General features: G+C 48.0%; 2 protein-coding genes across 4 annotated transcripts in view; one reads left to right on the top strand and one right to left on the bottom strand.

Annotated features, from left to right (window-relative positions):
• Positions 1–10489, top strand: part of ADAM19 (ADAM metallopeptidase domain 19) — a 32415-nt gene extending 21926 nt beyond the window's left edge. Inside the window, exons 13-23 of one of the 2 annotated variants that reach the window (XM_069028638.1) lie at positions 817–906; positions 2099–2294; positions 2559–2667; positions 3202–3394; positions 3969–4049; positions 4788–4899; positions 4999–5134; positions 5368–5434; positions 5985–6200; positions 7570–7716; positions 8460–10489. In XM_069028638.1, the coding sequence (XP_068884739.1) occupies positions 817–906; positions 2099–2294; positions 2559–2667; positions 3202–3394; positions 3969–4049; positions 4788–4899; positions 4999–5134; positions 5368–5434; positions 5985–6200; positions 7570–7716; positions 8460–8534 (1422 nt within the window). In that variant the 3' untranslated portion in view covers positions 8535–10489. The remainder of the gene's footprint in view (positions 1–816; positions 907–2098; positions 2295–2558; positions 2668–3201; positions 3395–3968; positions 4050–4787; positions 4900–4998; positions 5135–5367; positions 5435–5984; positions 6201–7569; positions 7717–8459) is intronic. The other variant, XM_069028639.1, reaches the window with a different exon arrangement.
• Positions 10490–11272: 783 nt separating this feature from the next.
• Positions 11273–19602, bottom strand: NIPAL4 (NIPA like domain containing 4). 2 transcript variants are annotated; one of them, XM_069028641.1, is made up of 7 exons: positions 19502–19602; positions 17517–17765; positions 15545–15601; positions 14455–14545; positions 13159–13319; positions 12477–13060; positions 11273–12052 (listed from the first exon to the last, which is right to left on the bottom strand). In XM_069028641.1, the coding sequence occupies exons 1-7, from the start codon at positions 19536–19538 to the stop codon at positions 12041–12043; spliced, it is 1191 nt and encodes a 396-aa protein (XP_068884742.1). In that variant the 5' UTR covers positions 19539–19602; the 3' UTR covers positions 11273–12040. The 2 variants fall into 2 exon arrangements, with proteins under 2 accessions (XP_068884742.1, XP_068884741.1); XM_069028640.1 differs by lacking the exon at positions 11273–12052 and having other exon boundaries at positions 12059–13060.
• Between the last annotated feature and the right edge of the window lie 2206 nt (positions 19603–21808).

Here is a 21808-nt window from a genome sequence, read left to right on the forward strand (position 1 = left end):
TGGGGTTTAGTGGGACACAGTGTTCTTATTATGTATTTTGCAAATACAGTTATGTGATCTGTAATCAGCTTTTTGTTGTGCAGGAGACAAAAATATCTTCCCTGTATGTAAATGTAAATCAAGGTTCTAAAATATTACACCTGACTTCACAGTGTGTAGCACAATCCATCCCAGAACTCAGGGATGGTGTGGTCCAGGGCTGAACAGAGGTGATTTAAGCTTCCTTTAAAAAGGAGATGAAAAAGTGATTTTAGGTCACAGGATCACAGATCCATTTAGGTTGGAAAAGACCTCCAAGAGTGAGTCCAACCTGTGTCCCATCACCAGCTTGCCAACCAGCCCAGAGCACTCAGTGCCATGTCCAGATGTTTCTTCACCACCTCCAGAGATGGGGACTCCACCACCTCCCTGGGCAGCCTATCCCATGCTTAACAACCCTTCAGTGAAGAAATTCTTCCTGATAGCCAGGAAGAATTTTTCCAAATGTTGCAGTTTCATCTAAAAGTTCACTTTACAAGGATGGGGTTTCTCTTAGTGCTGCATCTCACTTCTCCATATCCATCCTTTGACTCATTAAAAAAATGGAGCTGGGACCAGCAGCCCAAACTCTCTGGATGTGATGAGCACAACCAGTTGTATCCCATCAGCCCATCAGAGGGTGGATGTGCAGGGCTGGAACTCAGCTCGTGCTGGGTACCATGAGCATAACGTGGAAGGGAGGGTGTTACTCTGTGTGTGATCCATCGTGTGTGGGAACACATCAGGGCCAGCCTCAGATCTGCCCTCTGAACTCTGCTGCATCTCTCTGTCTTCCAGGAGTGCAGGAACCCCTGCTGTGACCCCAGCACCTGCTCCCTGAAACCTGGTGCTGAATGTGCCCATGGCAGCTGCTGCCATCAGTGCAAGGTGGGACCTCCAGGTTTTCCTAAGAGGAGAGGGAATAACTGGGGTGGAAGTGTGAGGATAAAACTGGTGGGAGAAGGGGAGAAAGCACAGCCAAATGTTTAACTCCTCACCTGGCTTGATTTTTTTAGGTGCAACAGCTATGAGTGTAATCAAACTAGTGGGGTCCTTTCTTCTGGCTGATTAATTTAATTTGACTCCTGTGATAGCTTAAAATGAGCTGTGAATGTTGCTGGAATTAAGTGACACTGCCTCTCTTAAACACTGAGGGATGGGAAGAATCAGAGCTGATATTTCTCTCCATTGGCTCCAGAAGAAATCTAGACAGAGCTCTTGGAGCAAACACTTCCTCCAGGGATTAGTCTGGATGCTGTGTTTGCTCTGAACCCTCTTTTCTGTGGTGCAGCTGAATTCCTTTAGCTCAGGTGTTTGCTGAAGAACTTCTGGCAAAGAGTATGATTTTAAATCTCAGCTTTCCTTATAGCAACTGGTTAATATGTGTTTCTGATTTTGGAGCCAACAATCTCAAATTTGCCAACAAATTAACTCAAAACTGAACATAGGCAAATGTTTCTCTTAAGCTCTTCTTGATGTTTTCACATTGACTGTGTGCTCTTACTGACCTATCCTGAGCATGTGGAAAACAATTTCCAGAGATCCACCTGGACTCATTTGGAACAACCTCCCAGCTGTAACTGTGAATGCCCTTTGTTCTCCATCTGTTTGGTGGACAGGAGAAGAACGAACTGAGTAAACTCATAAGCAAGGGAGACATAAGTTATGCATTAGGAAAATATCTCCAGGAGAAATGACAGGGAAACACAGAAACAAACTTCCCAGCCAGGGAGGGGTTTGAGAACAGATTACACAAACATCTGTCAGAAATGGTTCAGGTAAATTGGATCCTACCCTAGGGTAGAGCGAGATGGATCAGTGACCCCATGAGGTCTGGCAGCCTTACATTCTGTGCATGATCTCATTGCTACCTGGGGAAGGGATCCAGTTGTTAATTTTGTTCGACACAGTTCACCCTGTTAATGAAGTCCCAGAGGCACTTCTGACCTCAAAAAACCTTAGACAAGGAGGATGAAGTGGCAGACACAAGATTCTGTCTTATCTACAGACAGACGTGCAGACATGAAACCACAGAGGAGCCAAGCAATAATTCTGGGGCTTTCCCACTGTCTCTTTTTAGCTGATGTCTCCAGGAACTCTCTGCAGGGAGAGGTCAGGACTCTGTGACCTCCCAGAATATTGCACTGGCGAGTCCCCGTTCTGCCCCCTCAACTCTTACCAGATCGATGGGGCTCCCTGCGACGGAGGAAGGGCCTATTGCTACAGTGGCATGTGCCTCACCTACAGGGACCAGTGTGTGCAGCTGTGGGGGCCTGGTAAGGACTCTGCCTGCAGCAAAAAATGCTGTCCTTTGAACCAACCAATGTGATGTGGCACCCTGCTATTCCTCACCCTGTGCAAGGCTGGAGTACCTTCCACACCTGCTATCAGTAGCAGAGTCTGAGGAACCTCTTCTCCTGCCTTACTCACTTGGAGGAGGCAGCAAAAAATTTCTCATGCTCCAACCATTCCAGGAAAAGGACAAATGAGTGGTGGGCATGGGGTGAGGTGAAGCAGCCACATGAGTCTCTCCCACACAGGAGCACAGCCAGCACCAGATGCCTGCTTTGAGAAGGTCAATGCTGCTGGAGACATCTATGGGAACTGCGGGAAGGACATCTACGGGAATTACAGGAAGTGTGAGATGAGGTACAAAGCAGAGTGGCAGCCCAGAGTTGCTCCTTGGAGAAGATGTTTTTATATATTACAAAATGATGGGCCAGGAGATAAAATGGATCCATGCATTGGTTCACTCCCTCCCTCTGCCTCCTGGGAAACCAGCTGCATCCTTGTAGGACTTAGAGCCCTTACAGCTGAAGCTTTCAGCTCACCATTTCCCTGCCTTTTGCATTTCCAAATATCTAGTTGATATTCTTCCAAAGCAACAGAAGGGGGGATTTTTTTAATCTCTGAGTTAAATGTAGCTTTCTGAGACAAAAATTTCTTGGTCTTACCTCTGACTTCGTTGAGGTTGGCCATCCCTGGGGACATCCCCCATCCATGGGGACTGTGAGATGGTTCCATCAGTATCCATTAGACACTGTTGCTTGGGATAGTTCTTGGGAGGTGCCTGCTCATTTAACAATGACTCAACACTGCTGCTTTAATTCACATTTAGAGCTCATGTCTGCAAAACATCCAGCAAGCCAGGAATAATCACTTTAGCCTTTCCTTTGAAATCAGAGATGCTAAATGTGGGAAGATCCAGTGCCAGAGCTCTGCTTTCAAACCCCTGCAGCCCAATGCAGTGCCCATAGACACCACTGTGAACATGCAGCGCTGCCGGGGGACCCACGTGTACAGATCCGACAGCGAGGAGAAGGAGATGCTGGATCCTGGCTTGGTGTTGACAGGAACAAAGTGTGGGAGCCATCATGTAGGTACAGTTCTGCCTGGAGTGGCTTGGGGGAGGTTCAGGGTATCACTTTTCCACCCAGAATGTGCTTTGTGGTTATCAAGCCATTAATTTTTTATGTCTAATGCCTTTCTAGGAGATTTTTGTGTTTGTTAGAAAAATAATCTCTTAGAGGCTTCAGAGAAGTAATGGAAGGACACACACCAAAGGCTTTATGTCTTTGCCAGATGTAGTTCAGGGCCAGTGCTAAATCTGGGATTTGCTAGTTGGTTGAAGCTGTCTTGCTTAAAGGTAAAACAAAATTGGAAATCAAGATATGTGAGAGCTCCTTCAAGGACTTGCCACGTGGGCATGGCCAAGCTATTGCCAGCTGAGTTCTCACTCCTCTCTGATTCACATTTACTGGGATTTAGGGTGGTGATTAACTGTTTGCTTGGGAACCAGGTTAACTTAATTTCCTGTAATTCTGCCCAGGTAATTAATTAATTGTGTTTCCAAGGTGTCTGGGACCTGCAAGTCACAAAATACCACCAGGCAGTGACATGGTGCATAACTCAGAGAGCTAACACTGAGTTTTTGGATCCTTTCTGCGCAGGTCTGCTTTGAGGGGCGCTGCCAGAACGTGTCCATCATCTTTGATGCTGAAAGCTGTAGCAAGAAGTGCCATGGGCATGGAGTAAGTGTCTTCTTTTCCATCTCCAGGCTGAAGCAGGATGGGCTTCCATTCTTCTGTGGCTGCTTGTTCAGCTCAGTTCTGGTACCTTGCTTAGGTTTGTTCTGGACTTTGGCTTCTTGGTTATTAATTTGCACATTTCTTTCCTATTTGATGCATTTTCTGGTCCATGAATGTCCCTTTGACACAGGATTTAAGGAGGTCCGCTGGAGGGATATGCATTGCAATAAATGAGAAACAAGGAGTAATCTTGAAGAAAAACCTTCTGGGCCCAGTTTAGATTGAATAAAAAGTATCAGACTTACTAAAGGAAAAACAGTGAAAAGTAACATTTAGAGCAGTTTATCCCAAATTGCTCTCCAGTGCCCCCAGGGGATGGAAAGAAAAGACAAATACCAATGAGCCAAGCTCTTTGGCCTAAACAATAAGAAATCTTCACTCGATGAAAGGGAAAACTCATGTCCTTCAGTTTAGAGATAAGAGAAAGGCATATTTAAATGCTGCTTTTCTGCTGAATTCAGGTTATTGGCCCTTCAGCTGAAGAACCCTTGTCTTTTGGAGAAAGGGAGAATTTCTGAGGAAATAAAGGGCACTTCCACTCCCCGAAGAAAAGAATTTCCAGGCACTCAGCTCCCAGTAGAGTCTGTTCTGTAGTGTTTAATTCAGCAAGGGCTTCGTTTGTTTTTCACCTGCAGGTTTCTTAGTAGCTGCCACTTAAATCTCTGAATCTTCCCACTCCAGGTGTGCAACAACAACAAGAACTGCCACTGCAACCACGGGTGGGCCCCCCCATTCTGCAACAAGGAGGGGACGGGAGGAAGCTTGGACAGTGGTCCCCCTCTGCCTGAAGGTGGTGAGTGGGACCAGCTCTGCTACGGTGCCACTTCAGAAGGACTGGAGTTAGTTGGGAGCAGAGTTTTCCATTTAACAAACTCTATTTTCTCACCCTCAGGCTCTTCAGCGGTCGTGATAACTCTGGCAATCCTGGCTCCCATTCTCGTTCTCAAAGGAATCATGTTTTTATTCTATTACCTGAAATGCTGGAATAAATTTGCCATCTGTTCTCTAAAGAAGACACCTCAGTTCAGGTAAGTTGTCAGTGCTGTGCCTTGTCTGCTTGTCCCCCATCCTGCCTTCAGTGCCAGGACAGAAGAGACATTGCAAACGCTGTGGGGAATGTCACTAAATTGTAGGGTTTGTTGGTATAGTCACTATTGGCTTCTCATTTTTTCACTCCAGTGAAGATAAAATAGAAAATGCAGGAAAATAAAGGAGAAAACATATCAAAACATTAACACTCTTTTCCTTCTCTCATTGTCAGTGACACCTCTGGAACTGGGCATGCAAACCCTGCCTTCAAGCTGAGAACCCCCCAGCAGCAGAGGAAGGTAGGGGCAGGGTCACCCTCCACCTGCAGGGCAGAGATGCAGCTGCCCCAAGCTGTGGGATGTGGTTCCCCCTCACACTGCAGTTAGGGAGTGGTTTTATCAAAGGATGGGGTAAATAGACAGGCATCACCCATGGCTGAAAGTCAGTGGTAGAGGAGCATAGCACCTATTCCTAGTGATTTCCTTAAAGGCAGGAGCTGGGATTTGACCAGGCCTGGGTGGATGCTTGTCTCTCCTGGTAGATCCTCTGCTGTCACATCCCCCATCTCAAAACTGGAGAAATGGCAAACCCATTGGGTTTATTTGCAAGTGTCACATTGATGCCTGGATTACTCTGTTCTCTTGATTTCCATTTCTGCCTCATGATCCCAAGTTGTCCCAGTCCATCTTATCAACACCTACCAGACATACACAACACATACTGGTGTTGCAGGCAATATTTCCTGCTCTGTGGGTCATAGATCTCACGTAGATCCTCAGAAGTGTCACAGCGAATATAAGGGGTGGTTTGAAGTGGAAATACCTGAGGATTTGTGGCTCTTCTGCACAGGTGATTGGCTTCCCTGAAATCCCACCAAAACCTCCTTCTCAGCAAGCTCCAGGGCTCCAGATAAACAGGCAGCAGCCACCCACCTTCTCTGGCAGCCACAGCTGCAGCGTGGGGCAGCCCATGGGACCAGCACAGCCAGCACTTCCAAAGGACATTCCCCGGAGGACACCCCCGAGCAGGCCGGCACCTCCTGCTCCCAAACCTCCAACTTCTCAGGTATGGAGTCGTGCTGCTGTCCTGTGGATGCTGTTTGGTGGGAGGTTTGTTCTGGTGAAGCCTCCTGCCCTGGGAGAACTGTTAGGCTTGACCCAAACTGACCCCATCTTATGTGAGCATCCTATCCATGAGGTTATTTTGAGGCTTGGAAGGAAATGGTGTTGATTTATTTATTTTGCTGGCAGCTTTGTTCAAAACTTACTACAGACCCCACATTCTTACTGGAAGGATGGTAAATCACTCAGACTAGTATTTTGCCCATTTTGCAAAAAAATATTTTTAGTTTGGGGCCCTCAAAGAAGCAAAGGGCTTGGTTCCAGTTGGTAGCAGGAGGCTGGCTCCCAGTCAGTCTCTCTCTGAAGGACACAGAGGAAAACAAACCCTATGGAGGCAAATCTTAGCGAATCAGGTTTGTTTCTAGCTCCATTGTTCCTGTGAACAGCTGGCACTTCAGCAGGAAAGAAAACTAAAACAAAAGCAGGAAGCTGAGTGTTGTCAATAAGGAATAGGTATCCTTCCCAGCTGCTTGCTGACAAGTTCCCCACAACCTCCTTTGTGTTCCCTCCCCAGCACATCCAGTCTCTTTATCTCAGCCAGCCCTACTAGATGGAACACTTTTCACTGGATTTCCACAAGAAACCTTGCTGTTTCTGAGTGAGTGGAGAGCCACGAGCTGGAGAAGACACAGCGGAAATAATTCATGTCCCTTTTTGCTAGTGCCAGTGTCCTTCCTAGATGTTTGCAGCATCTGCCAGATTTGCTCTCTTGCTATTCCTACAGGAGCTCTTCAGACCTGGCAGTCAGTGGAATTTAGTCTGCCTTGTCCTTCCTGGAGTCACAGGGCAAAATCCCTGGAGAGCAATAGATCCCCAAGCCATCCAGCATTGCATTTATGCATAGTCTGAGGAGACTGCAGGGGTTTTGGGTGCCCTCCAAGTCATGAGTGCAGCTGTGTTTGTTAAATCAACACCTGTAAGGCAGCAGCTTAGCACAGAGCCTGAGCAACAACAGGCAGTTGGCTCTTGTGGGGGTAACTTCTCCCCCTGGGAGATGCTTTCCACTGAAATTCATTAGATGAATGGAAAATATAATGCTCTGAGCATCCTATTAGGGACAGCTGTGTGCACAAACAAATAATAACTGCTTGTGGGTCTGTGTGTGTTTGTATGGGCACAAGAACACACACATATATATATTGGTTATGGGTATTGCATAGGCAAACAAACAGTGAGTGTATGTGTGTGAAACTCCCTTCCAAGCCATGAAGTGCATCAGTTAATGTGGCTAATTAAAAAGGCTCTGGAACTCAGGTTACCTACTACCTGCAAAATTTAAGGCTTAAATTCAAAGCTATTTCTTTCTCTTGTAGGATATTTCAAGGCCCCAGCCACCCCAGAGAGCTCTGCCAGCGAATCCCATCCCATCCAGATCCAGAGGCTGGCAGGGGAACAGCTCTGCTGTCCCACTGCCTCCTGGGCACACCAGAGCCCCAGGACGCCTCCAGCCTGTGACAGAGGTAGGCACTGAGAGGGCTGGTGGGAAGCACCACTCACCCCTGGGGAATACAAACACTCAGAGGGAATATCAGGCTGCAAAACACCTTCATGTACAGCCCAGGTGGGTGGAGACAGAGAGGGTGTGGGTTGGTCACCTTTGTTGCAGAGGTCTCAGTTTTCACCTGTTTCATATTAAGAATTTATGGTGTTGAGCAAAACGGTGAATTCAGTTCTCCACATCCCTGAACACTTCCTCAGGCAAGGCATTTGTGTGAGTGGGGCAGAGCAATGGGCTCAAGGGGTGTGTGACCCAGAACAGTTAGTGAAGAGTGGCAAAAGGTGAAGATTCACACAAGGCTTGAAGATCCCAGTAAAGAACAAAAATTCTTTCCAGCCTCTCTAGCCATGGCTAAGGAAATGCTTTCTCTGCAGAGAGTGTTTCCCAAAAAAATCATCCTGGATACAGACAGTTAATAAGGGACTTTCAGGCACTGAGTTCAGTGCCCTGCAAACACAAAACATCGCAGTTATGTTGTCTCCAGCCTGCAGTACCCAGGAGGCCAGCTGTGAAAAATGGAGAAAACTGCAGGAAACTTCCTTGTGCTCTTCGTGGGAGAGTTCCTATGGGAAGCATCGGGGTGTGAATGCAGGCAGGCTTCCCCTGGCTGGCAGTACCATCAGCGCCAGGAGAGGGCGAGGGCAATGCTTGCTCTTCCATCAGTGTTCACTCTTCTTCTTTTCCCCTTTTTTCCATCTCACCCAGAGCACTCATGTCTGGACAGCTGGAGCAGTGAACAACTTGAGAGTGGGACAGCCAGGCTCCCATGGGCATTCCTGAAGCAGCCTGTTCCTGGCTGGCTCTGGCCTTTGCAGGGCCCTGGATGGCCTTCATCACCCCAAACCACACTCACACCTTCACTGCCACGGACAGTGTCTCAGTTCCTCTCCTCCTGCCCCAGCCCCCTTTCCTCTGTGACTCACCAAGCTGCAGTCAGGCATGGCAGGGGTGCCCCAGGTACACGCCAGGCTCAGCTGGACCCTCTCTGCCTTTTCCACATAGGGATAACTTGTTTATACGGTATTTAAATATTGTTGTGCAATATCCAGTGCAGGGATGGGGTGATGGGGGTTTCACGTGTTTTTAATCAGTTATTTAAGTGTTACCAGGGAGAACAAGCTGTGAGTGCAGGTGCTGGCCCTGATGGGCTTTCATGTGAGCCCTGTTGGCTTCCTCAGCCCCTCCTCCCCCCCTCCCCATGCAGCTGCAGGGGCATATTGGTGCTATACAGAACCCACTGCCTCTGGGGAGAGCAGAAGGCAGCTGGTGGTAACAGTCTTCAGTTTTTTCTCTGTTTACAGCAGGTGGCAAGTGGGGTCCCAACAGGGAGCCAACCATGGAAATATAATCTGTGGGGCCACTGTGGATTTTGATCAGCTTTAGCAGAGGGGATTAATGATTTTCCCCACATAACTCTCTTCAGCAAGAGCATTGCAACCCTTCTGCCCTCTAGCACTCGCTTGTCTTCCCTTGGTGCTGTAAATCCCCAAAGCAGCCCCAGCATGGCCCATGAGCTCCAACCCATGTCATTAGGACACACTCAAGGTACGACAGGGAAGCTCTGGCCAAGATCCAGAGCAAAAGGCCAGCAGGAAGCTCAGCAGAAGGCAGCTGAGACCCCTCTGCAGTGTGCGGTACCGTGATCAGGGGATGTTTTTGCACGTGTCTCCTCAGGCTCTGGTCTGTGCTGAGCTGTAACTCAGCATGGGCTGTCTGCTCCCCAGACCAGTGAGAAACCTACCTGAAAAGTGCCCAGGTGGTGAAGCAGCTGAAATATTAACACAATACATGGTGCTTTTGTAGGGCAGCTCTCTTACTCCAGGTTGTTTCTGCAGGCCATGGATGGAGAGAGCTGTCTGTGTGCACTTTAAGCAGCTGATGGTTCTGACCTTGAGGACCCTCCCTTATGAATTTGGTTTTTTCTTCTCCTAATAGTTTGGCTCTTGTATGTGGTTTTTTTTCTTTTCCTCAGGATTTTAAAATAAGACCTTTTGTTATGCCAGATTCTTTTTTTTTTCCTTGGAATTAATTCCTAGGAGAACACAGGGAAATCTGGAGCTGTGGCTACAACAGTTCTCTTGTGTCTGATTAATTATGGACAAATCCTCAAAGACCGTGACTGCTGCTCCACATGTGAGAAACTGTACTATTGGCATAAAGAAAAAGAGTCTTGTTTGCTGGTTCTCTTTCCCTGTTTATTAAAGAAACCCCAGAAAAACCCTAAGAACTCATTAAATTTGTACTTATATGTAGCAGTGTATCTGTAGGATGACTTAAGCCACATTAGTTTTTACAACTTTACTACCTCTTTCTCCACAAGGAAACAGTTCACATGGTGTGTCTTGAAATTCTCACTGATTATTCCTTATCTTACTAATTGTAGACATTTTCTTACCTTCTATGTGCCTGCAAAACAAACCAACCTAAAAAACTTCTTTCTTAAGTAAGGGAGGGCAAGTAAAAGACAATAGCTTTCTAATCTTTATCTCTTTTTCTACAGTTGGGGTATATTACATATAAAAATGTGTATTCAAACAACCCCCAAATCTGTTGTTTCTTGGTCTGTAATGGCATGTTTGGCTGCTCACAGGTGGAGCAGGACTGTACATACACTGTAGTAGTTGATTCAACCACAAGAACTTGATCTCGTATCTGAGCCCTCACTGAGGACAGCAGCTCTTCTGCTCCAACCCCTGATCTTCAGCAAATGGCCACTAAAAATCACTGAAATTATTTTCACTGCATTTCATGTGAGCATGGGATCAAGGTTTAAAAAAAAAAGCCCCCAGACACACAATGCTCAGAGAACAACTGGACATGCCCAAACTCTAATGGAAAACTTTATTGCCAGAATATCCCAAAAATCTCCAAAAGGTAGTTTTAAGCAAGTTCTTTTAAATTTTCAGATGTGTGCAAGTTGAGTGAATGAGACCAGGGGAACTGCAGGAGGAGTAAAAGATGGTAAAACCTGATTTTTTAGAAAGATAATGTTACCTGGGAGAACTTGTAACACAATACATCTCACTTTCTCCCGTGTCCACATGTTAATGGTTTACAATAATTCTCTCTATGCATCTATGCAAATACTTGAAGAATGCAATTCATTGTGCCTTTTGCCTAGTTTTAATAAAATTTGTCGGTTGTCATTAACAAATCCTCTTTCACTGTGTATTACTTCATTACCTCAGTTCAAATCTTCATTTTCTACATGGCATTTCTCCAGGGATGGCAGGATTGCTTTTATGAAATGCACTTCTAGAGAGTGAGGAAAGATGAGTCCCATTTACAGCCATTTTCTAAAATAAAATGCATAAAGCATCACACTGATTAGGATGCCAAAACCAAAGCTGGAGTGGGTGACTTGGATTATTTTCTGCCACCAAAGGAGGTCGCTGCCGTTTTACTCTGCTCCAGCTGCTCTTCCTGTTGTTCTCAGCTGTCCCTCAGCCTCTTTATCCTTTAGGACTACACCAGTACCATCAGAGAAATCATTACAAACTTTCAGATCCACCTGCAACTTTTTTTTTTTTTTAAAAAAAACCTTTATTTCCCTTTCCACATTCCAAAAAAATAGTAGTGAAATGTTATTAAAATAGGAGAGTGCACAGTCCTCTCTCCCACAGCCCCACGTTGTATTTGCTCAGTGATGCTCAGACCCAGGTATAATCATGTGAGCATCTCAGAGGACAGTAGGACACCTCATGGGGTTCAAAGAACTGGGGGGGGGGGCTTGCCAAGGTCAAGGTATTTCCTGAGAAAAAAATATATAACATTTACAGCCACTTGGTCTTTTGGACTGAAAAGATTTTCACCAGAAGTGTTGGAGACTGTGGCAGAGTTTCTCCTGACATGGGAACTCCCCAGCCTGAGCAGGGGCCACCCTTCCTCAGGTGGGGCCTGGGTCAGGCCCAGCAACTTCACCAAGGCCTGGGCACCAGGGATGCTAAGGGAAAAAAAAAAACAACCCAAACAAACAAAGCTTCCATAAAAATAATTAACACTGCTCCAGGGAAACTCCTGCACCTCGCAAAAAACCAAAAGCTGAAAAAGATCTCTCTGTAAAAACACTTCATGGCTTGAGTCCTGCCACTGAGCCTGAGTGAGCAGCTATTGCAAAATTCACCATGTTTTGCCCATATTCACCAATATTCTTGTCCCATTATTTGCAGAGCAAGTGATTAAACATGGATGAGCAGAGTCTGAATAGCAGAGTCTGAATAGCAGGTGTGCACTGTTCAGTCCTTGTCTCTCACCTCCTCTCCAGACGCTGGAGTGTATTTTAGAGTTCATGCAAGTGTCTAGGAAGGAAACAAAAAAAGACAAAAACCACTAATCAATGATCCATCAAGGCCTGGAAACAAAGCCATCAATGGCCCCCCGGGGGAAGGAGTGAAGAGTAAAGATCAGCCATGCCAAGAATAAGAGATGGAAGGGGCCTCAGAGAGGAGCTTTGTCCCAGGACTATCATATTTCTAGAGGATTTTTGTTTCCAGTGGCCTCATGTATTAAGGCCCAGCGAGGATTAAACACACCCCTTGCTACCACACCATGACAGAGACCCTGTCCAAAAGCCCAGAGAAAGATTTGGCTTTGGAAAAGACACCATTTGTTTTATTTTCTGCTTTTCCTTTTTAAAATTTTCCCCTGGCACCTGGAATATTGACATCACCCACCCAACCTCCAGTCCCTGCATGTAATGCCCTAAGTGTAGAGCATGAATACTTTGGGTTTATCCTCTGGGGCGATGCTGGAGTTGTCCACCTCTATCAGGATGTTCTTGTCATCTCTGGTGACCGGCGCTGGCTGTTCATTCTGAAGGACTTGTGGTAAATTCCATAAACTGACATCCATGTCTTTGAAAGCATGGAGTAAAAACACCCCCAAAATGATGGTGAGGAAGCCACAGACTGTCCCAATGATGTCAACCACGGTCATGGTGACCCACTCCTTAAAGAGGATGATGGAAGTGGTGATGACGATGGTGGTGAACAGCACGTAGTAGATGGGGAACACCAAAGAGGTGTTGAAAATGTCTAGAGACTTGTTGAGGTAGTTGATCTGTGTGGTGATGGATGCCACCAGGGTGATGACCAGGATCCACGTCAGTGGATGCTGCAGCACAGGCTGGTCAGCAAAGAAGCCCTTGATGGCAATTCCCAAGCCCTTGACTGAGGACACAGAGAAGGCGCCGATAATGGAGCAAATGGCGAGGTAGACGAGGATGTTGCTCTGGCCGTAACGGGGTGCGAGGTAGAAGATCAGGAGGAAGCAGAGAGCCAGGAGGATGGCAGCATAAGCCAGGAAACCTGCAGGAGGGAGAGAAGAACTCAAAACTCGAGCAGCTGGCACAGCGAGCAGTTTGCGCTGCCCAGCCCCCAGAGGGAAAACACGGCCGGCTGCGTACCAGGCTCCTTCAGCTTGGAAGTCATTTCCTCCAGAGTGGTGACCTCCTCGTCCTCTGGGGCGTGTATGACCATCACAGTGCTGCCCACCAGGCTCAGCAGGCAGCCCAGCTTTCCCAACAGGTTGAGCCGTTCTCCAAGCAAATATGAGGACAGAATGGCACTGCATGGGACAGAAAAACATCAGCCAGTGCTTTGCAGTCCTTTAGAGAAGGAACAGAGGCTCAAAGAAAGTTAAGAATGCTTCCATGTGATTCAAGGACGCAAATTTGGTGTAACTTAGTTGGATTCCAGTGTGTTAATACACAATCACAGGGCATCTATCAACAGCTGAACCTGCAGGGGTGCAGGTGTTGCCTGGAGATCACAGCTCTTGTGTCAGCAAGGTGCAAAAATGCCGAATGTTTTAGCACATCCTCAGGTATTTTTTCAGGGTCTGCAGAATCACTCAGGAGCTGCTGGGCATTATGAAGCTTTTAGTGCTCAAGGGAATTACCTCAAGGACCAGTGTAACAGAGAAAAAATCTGAATCTAACAACAAAAAAGCTGTGTTAATTTTAACTAAATCATCAGAACTATTAAGCCTCAGAGAAACTCTGAAAGTACTGGGGCTACAGATATATCAGCAAAAACATCTAGTTCTTGCTCAAAAAACTGGGGGCAAGACACCAGAGCAGTTCTAACTCTCAGTTTGCTTATGCATTTCACAACAGCAGTCTTTCTATAAAACTTTAAGTACCCAGAGCCATGCATTTTGGTAGGAATCTCCTACTTAAAAATAAAGAAAGAAAATACGGTTTCAGCCCCTTTGGCAACAGCCAGAAGTACAAAACCCTACAACACGAGAGGACCCTAAAAGCTTATAAAATAAAAAGCAGGTGAAAGGCAGTTTGAAAACAAGCCTGATATTTTTGACCCTTTAAAATTTTTAGTACTCTTGATTACAAAGACAAAACAAAACAAACAAACAATAAAACCCCACCAGTCCTGGGTTGGTTAAAGAGCTGGAATAAGGAATGAAGTAATGCGGATATTTGCAATAATTTAACCTGCAGTGTATGTGGCTGCTCTCCACATGCAGCATTTCCAGAAGGGCATGCCACTTAATTCAATGGTTCCCAAACAATCCCCCAAAAGGACAATAAATGTTCAAGGGTTTTTTAGAAAACACTGAGACTTTTTTTCCTTTGGGCAGAATAAATCATATTAGCATCCCTTCAAGTCTACCTTTACAAGTCAAACAGGCAAACAACAACAACAACAAAAGCCAAATTGCAAATTATAGACACAAAAATCACCTTATGAGCACGCTCAGAGCCCCCAGGGGTGTGACAATAGTTGCAGGAGCAAAGGCATAGGCAGCGAAGTTGGCAGCTTCCCCTCCACCCACTAAACAAACACAAGAAAAATAAACACCAGTAAGTTACAGGGCACTTTGTGTGTTTTCTCTTGGGGGCTTGCAAACCAGCCAGGTGTCACTTGGAGAGTGGGTTTTATGCTGGGAGCTTCACGCTGCTGCTAAACAGGGCCAAATCCTGGGTGAAAATCTATTACAACTTAAAAGAGGCACCTTAAGAGAAGGGAGCCCCTCCATGGGAAGGGCTGGGGGGGGTGTCAGGGCTGACCCAGGTGGGCTCATGAATCCCCCCCAGCCCAGCCAGGCAGCTGCCCTGAGTGGGGTTAATGAGGGAGGGGGCAGCTGTGGGAGCCCCAGGGCTGGGAGGCTGCTCCTCCCCTCCACACCATGTCCTTCTGTGGGGCTGTGGTGTCCCTCTCTGGCTGGGCTGTCCCTGTCCCCAAGCAGTGAGGGCTGTGCCAGCTCACAGGAGCTGCATGGGCAGGACAAGGTGGGGGCACCTTGAGCTGTGGCTGCCACGGTGAGAGCAAGAAAAGAGGGCTCTGAAACACCCTGCCGTAAAATCTGCTGCTCTCTGTGCAGCTTTGAGTCCAATTTGAGGAGATACTGTAATGCTGCAGCAAGAAATAAAGGTTTTAAGGCTTGTTTTAAGGGAAAGCAAGTTTTTTTCATGGAGGGAGGTGCTACCTCTTTGTTATCTCCCTGTGGTGCAGCAGGAAACATTCCCGGAGCCCCCAGGCACTCGGGGGAGGCTGTTTGCCCTGGACCTGCCAGCTGCCTTATTAAAACCTGGCTTTTCATGCTTTTGATCAGGTAAAACCGAGCTAGCAAGTCCTACCAGTTCTGCAGGAGGATGGAAAGGCAGATCCTGTGGGGATCACTGCCTCTCCTCTCCCTGAGGAACCTCTGCTGAGGATGGGGGAACTCGACAGGAAACAGGCTTTAAGCACAATACGCAGTTTGTCCCACACCTCATTCACAGGGACAGACCCTGGAAAAGCTACAAACCCAGGGAAACAGCTCCTACTCACTGGTTAACAAGCCAGCCCACCAGAGCCAGTCCTTTAGGTAGCCGTGGCCTCCATCTCCTGGGGAAGAAAAGCACACACAGGAGTTAACAACCATATCCTTCAGAGCAAGAGATGAGAATGTCCCTTTGGAGAGGGATAAATTGCAAGGGGAAGAGTGGGACAAAGAAGGAAGAATGGACATACTGTGTTGGGAACTAATCCAGTTCTGGTCCTAACCCCCAAGCTGTTGGACATAAGGAGTTTGAGCCTGTTGACATGGTGAACCCTGATTTTGCTAGGTCAGGGAGAGCCCAAGTTTTTGATAAATCTGACCCGACTGGAGCTGTCAGTAACAGCAGTGTTTGACTTGCCTTGGAGAAAAGTGATGTGCTCACATAGCAGGGGTGACACACTTCACTAGGACTGAGAGATTACAGGGCAAGATAGGACAAGGGGCAATGAAGAGTTGAACAGGAAGACTTCAGGACACAGGGAAAAATCTTTATTGCTAGAGTTCAGCCTCTTCTGGTTCCTCAACAACTCCATAAATGTTGAAGTTCAAATGTTATGCTTTGGTATTCCTAAGAAATTGCTGGTTTATTTATTTTAGTGTCTTTTTGCTTGGTCAGGGTTTTTCCCAAGAACTCTTTTTGTCAGCTGCAATTTTCTGTCATTAATCTCTAATTCCTTCCAGAATGTTAAACATTCTGAAAAAACAAGGAGGGGTTCGCTCTTGTTTTACTCGCTTGGGTCTGCTGTGAGAAGAGTTCATGGAGGGAAGGAGGAGAGAGACATCTACAGTTGAAGCAATACTGATATTTTGTTGTGCAAATATAATGCCAAAAAGCAAACCCATCTGTGTTCAGCAGCTGCATGTGGCAGAGGATGGAGAGATGGACTCAAGACTGGTCTGTGGCTCAGGTGCTGTTGGTAGCTTTGGTGGCTGTCTCTGGACAGTCACTTCATCATTCCACACCTCTGTGTTCCCATATGGGCACAGAGTAAAATGGGGATGGTGATATTTACTTCCTCTGAAAGATTATTTAAGAACTGTTCCTAGGCCAGAACTGGGAAGCAGGAGTAGTTTAATTATTTTATTATTGCTCTGTTTTGCAGTTATGCAAGTAGGTCAGCTGCCAGGTAGGACTTACCTGCTGCTGTAGCACGTTTGCAATGCTGATGGGATGTGTCCAATCCCACAGTGCAATTCTAGGCAGTGCTGCTCCACCACTGCCTATCCATATATATATATATATGTGTGTGTACACATAAACACACACCTCGCCCTAAGAGCCTGGTGCTAGAGGAAAGTTATCTGCTTGTTGTTGAGCAACACAGCTCCAAAGGATGCCTTCTGAAACCACAGAGTTCCCACAGAGCCGGCCTGTCCTGCATTCACACAGGGCTCTTGCTAATGCAATCCGAGCACACGGGGCCGCAGCCTTGTCTCAGCCTTGTCTCGGTGACCTGGTGGCAAAGCTGCCTGGTGCTTCAATTAGAGCAGGAGTGGGGTCACGGCGCTGTGCTGCTCTGCTCCAGGCTGGGGCACAGCCATGAGCTGCAGCTTTGTGCAAAGGGGCCCATTTCAAAGAGCTTTTAGCACTCTGCTTCCTCCTGGCCTCACACGTTCCTGTTCTGCTGTGGGGGCACATCTCATCTCACTGGACACTCACTTGCTATTTGTGGTGCCAGGCAGGAAAATGCTGCTTTTAGCCGAGCTCTTCCAGTGCAGGGCTCTATAAATTAGCTCCTTTCCAATACAGAGACTGTAAATTAACTCCTTTCTAATGCCAGACCTGTAAATTAGCTCCCCAGTTCCCACACAGCACTCACACACAAAGATACATCCACAAAAGGTCTCATTTACACTGCTGATGGAAGACTGACGGTACCCAGAGGTGCTCCCTTGCCTTAAAAGTGCTGAAATTTGGATTGTGTGTGTGCTCCTAGGCACAGGTGGTCCTTCCCCCTCCTGCCCACACAAAAGCCTTACCTGCCCTCGTGCCTCCCTTCTCCACCAGCCGTAGCAGTCCTTTTTTCTTGAGGATGACACTGCTCCCAATGAGGAAGCTGGAGAAGACAGCCAAGCCCAGGCCAATGTAGAATCCATAATTATTTTCCAGCCGAGTTATCCAGGAACTATCTGAAGTCCCATTGTCCTGGACAGAGTCAGCTGGGACAGCACTGCTGATCACTTGGCACACAACCCGGTGGGAAAGGCACGAAAGGGTGATCAGAGACCCTGTGAAACCACCGTGGAGATAAAACAGCAAATCACTGACAGGACTGTCAACAGTGTCCCTATTCCCTTAGGCTCATTCAGGTGTCCTGCTGCACAGCCACCCGTGCTGTCACCCTAACAGCAATACCCAAAGATCTCCAAAGCTCAGGACACCTCTTTACCCACACGTGGAAATGGCAGGGTTTTGTCTGACAGATTTGTGGCCTGCAGTTCAAGCACCTCTTTGACACTGAATGTGTCTACATACTGGGCTGGAAGGCCACAAGGACCTCTAAAAAATAATTTGAATTTCCAAATATATATACCAGGGTATCTCCACCAAACTGCAGTGTTATGGGGTTGAACTAGGCCTTACCAACACTTAACCCTGTTGATCCAAAGGCTTTGGTGCTTTCCAGACAACTAATCCTCAGACCTGCCAGCTCATCTGCAGTTGTAACTTTGGGTTTAATGTGGAGCGATGCCAACACTTTGTAGCTGTCCATCTGTTCCTGCTCTGTGTGTTGAGCTATGCTATAAAACTACAACAAATTCGTCTCGGACAATACATTTCCTCTACTGTTTCAAGGTTTTGTTCCACCTGTTTGCAGAGTGCCTGAGTGCTCCTAAAGCAAACCCAGCCCTGCCTGAGAGCAGGCACAGCGTTCTGCTGTTAACACCAACAGCGCTGCAGCCCTGTGGCCCTGGCCAAGGTGTGTGGCTGTGCGGGGGTGGGAAAATTGCTGAGCTTCTTCCTCCCCTGATACTCCTACCACACCCAGCACATCCAGCACATCTTTCTATTTGCAATCCTTACTCCAAGTGTAGTAAAGACGGTGTGACTGTGGCCATGAGGAACAGAGCAGCCAGGTGGAGTACAAAAGTCTCTTTGTAAAAGACTTCAATTTTTTGCCTGAACTCACATAGGAATTACAGAGCAAGTATTTGTGTCTCTGCAGGCAGGAGTATGGAATGGCTAAACTGCTCCCAGCAGTGCCAGGAGCCTGGGCATGGGCCCCATATTCTTCCTGAACTAGGAGCCTGATTTAGATCTTCTGCAGCTGCAATCTCTGGTCCTGGCACACACAGCTGAGGTTTTGGATCTGGACTGGCTATAAACGTTTTTTTAAAGGAAAAAATACCAGTGACTTTCTAGATGAATTTCCAAAGGTTCCCTAATCACTTTTTTTTTTTTTTCCCTACTAGGAAAACGTTCTTGATCACGGAAATATTTCCTGGGGAATGGCGGGGGGACTTGCCTCCTCGGCTGGGTGAAAATCTCCACAAGGTACTACCGGGCACAAGGATAAGGCAGAGTGATGGGGTGATTACCAAGTGGATTAAGTAATCCTTAAAGGAAAAAACCCAACTCCTGGCTTCTCTGCGCGCTCTGAGGCTGGCAGAGCGTGGTGCCGGCTGCTCGCAGCGCAGGCTGCGTGCCTCAAGTTTCTCCATTCCTATAGAGACCTCAAAAAAAGGAAAAGAAGCCCCAAAGCCAGGAAAAAGCCCAAAGCAGAGCAGTGACAGAGGACAGCCTCAAAGCCAGGGGGGATAAGGCCGAGGGGTGCGGCGGGCTCAGCCCCGCCGTCGGAGCCGGAGCGGCCGCCCCGTCCCGGAGCTGTCCCGGTCCGGTCCCGGCGCTCGCGGGGCAGCTGGGCCGAACCGAGCCGAGCCGAGCCGAGCCGAGCCGAGCCGAGCCGAGCCGAGCCGAGCCGGGCCGGGCCGGGCCGGTCCCGCCGCCCCGGGGCTGCACCCACCGTTGCTGCAGCTGCTGTTCGTCTCCAGCGGATCCATTGCCTTCGCTCTCCGGCCGCTCAGCGCATCCCGGGCCGAGGGCAGGGCCGGGCACACCTGAGCCCGCCCCGCTCCTCCCCCGGGCCGGGCCGGCCCCTCGCTGGCCTGGGAACGCTGGCAATGCCCGGGTGAGCCTTGCACGGTCCCCTGGGCCAGCCCCGCAGCCCCAGCCCTTGGTGCCATCCCCGTTCCTGGTCGGAGCGGCGGCATCTCCGGGGCGTTCTGCCCCTTGGCGCAGAGCCGGGACGAGGCTCCTGCCGCAGGGGTTTCTCCTCTGGAGGGTGCTTTCCTTGTTGCAGAGACTGGAGAAGGCGCTGGGGCAGCAGGAGGGTGGCTCGGAGGTGTGCGAGCCCAGGTGCGGGGTGGGGGAGCCTGGTGCGCGCTGAGCGGGCTGTGCACGCTGCAAAGCCTTCGCACGTCTGCCGAGTGTGGTGGAACGGAAATTAAAAGTAAACAGGAGAAATATTAGCGGCAGCGGCAGGTTAATGGTTGGACTCGATGGGCTTAGAGGTCTTTTCCAACCTAAAAGTTTTGGGCTGCTCAATAGATGAAGGATATGAAGTTGTTAGGGAATAGCCAAAAGAGGGCTGTGAAGATTGTGAAGGGTCTGGAGGAGAAGCCGTGTGAAGAGCCGCGTGAGGTCACTTGGTTTGCTCGGACTCGAGAAGAGGAATCTTCTTCAACTCCCCCTCCCAGGGCAGCCGAAGCCTCCATTGCTGATCCTGGTGTGTGAGCGTTTTGGAGTGTGTGGCACATCAGTTTTGCCTGCATCCCCAGTCTCTGCTGACCTCCCTTGTTTTGTCTTCACCCCCACCCTCCTCTGCCGACCTCCCTTCCTGCATTTGTGCTCAGTAGCTGTGTGTACCCAGAAACCTATGATAATAGAAAAGTCCTTTCGTTGCCATTAGCCAGGTTCTGCTGTAGGTCAACAGAGATAAGTAAAACCAATAGTGAAACAAGAGCTTTGCTTCAGCAAGCCCACATTTATAGGTAGAAAGGGTCCCTGTCATAAGGCAATATATAGATATAAGATTTGCAGGATCTGAACATACCTGAAAAATTGCTTTGTTTCCACCCCCCCCCCCCCCCCCCCCCCAAAAATGAATTGCCTGTTACTACAGAAATTGTCCTTAGACCATCAGGCTGCAGCACTGCTAACACCTCATGGCTCCTTCACTCAATGCCTGCTCCTATCTCTGAGCAACTGTTTTCTCCAGTAAATGTAATGCTCAAGTGCTTCGGGAGTCATTTGATTTTAATCAAGTCTGTTCATCCATCACAGTCCTATGGGTCACTGGCTGGGAGAGACTGTGCCAGTCAAATCCCACGTCCTCCCCTTTATCACAGGGCACTTGATAATCAATCCAAATCATATGGCAGCAGGTTTTGAAGTAGGAAATGAAATGTGCTAATTTATCAGTGTTCTGGGAGCAACTTCTGCTGCTGTTATTTATTATGCAACCAAAAGGGACAAGACCGTGGGCAAGATTATAATGGTGGGATCTGGCCTCTGTTTAGTAAATTTACTGGCTGATGCTGGTTATGAGCTACTAATGAAATGTGTGAATACAGGGCTGGTTGCAGAAACCGATGTGATGGTGGAGTGGGACAAGTATTTGCTGTGTTTGCAGTGCTGACTGCCTGTGCTGGTGGGGGGGAATTTGTGTCCCCTGTCCCTTCAAAGGCTGCTCTGCCTGTTCACTCTGGTACCTGGGTCCTTTGCTGGACCCTTACCAACACCCTGAGGTTTTGCTCATAGCTGGGGAGGCCTAATTGGGGTGTGGTTATTGGCAGTTAAACTGTGTCCAAAATAATTTCCAAGCTTTTTCACTAGTGTTGTTGACATCTGTGCTCAATGTGCGCGGAGAGGTGTGAAGGAGGCAGCAATTTTTTGTGGAAGAGATCTGAGGCTAAAATAATCGTTTTGGTCATGGTGCAGCCTCGTGCATTACTGCCACAGCATGGTGCAGGCAAAAGAAAAAGGCACTTTGGGTCACAGCTTTACCTTCCCCTGTCAGCTTGATTTCCTAAAGGAAAAGGCTAATGTGACCATGTACAGGTGTGTTTATGTACTCTTTTTCATCCCCAAAGATAAATTTGAGTCTGTGGGCCACTTCTGCCAGATTTGACAAGGGGTGAGACCTCCAAAAGAAGCCAGTCTAAGTCCTTGGAAGAGAGGTATGACAGGGAAAATGTCCCCAAAAGGAGGGGACACTGCAGTGTGAGCTGGCTCTATCAGACACTGGGGAAGGAACGTGCCTGGGTGACAC

Source organism: Aphelocoma coerulescens, chromosome 13 (assembly GCF_041296385.1).
Source record: "Aphelocoma coerulescens isolate FSJ_1873_10779 chromosome 13, UR_Acoe_1.0, whole genome shotgun sequence".
Lineage (NCBI taxonomy): Eukaryota > Metazoa > Chordata > Aves > Passeriformes > Corvidae > Aphelocoma > Aphelocoma coerulescens.

Coding starts and splice junctions, on each gene's coding strand:
- NIPAL4 (XM_069028640.1), bottom strand. CDS start 19,538: ATGGATCCGCTGGAGACGAACAGCAGCTGCAGCAACG. Junction 17,766..19,501: donor GAACAGCAGCTGCAGCAACG/GTGGGTGCAGCC, acceptor GTGGTTTCACAG/GGTCTCTGATCACCCTTTCG. Junction 13,320..14,454: donor GCTCTGAGCGTGCTCATAAG/GTGATTTTTGTG, acceptor TGTCCCATGCAG/TGCCATTCTGTCCTCATATT.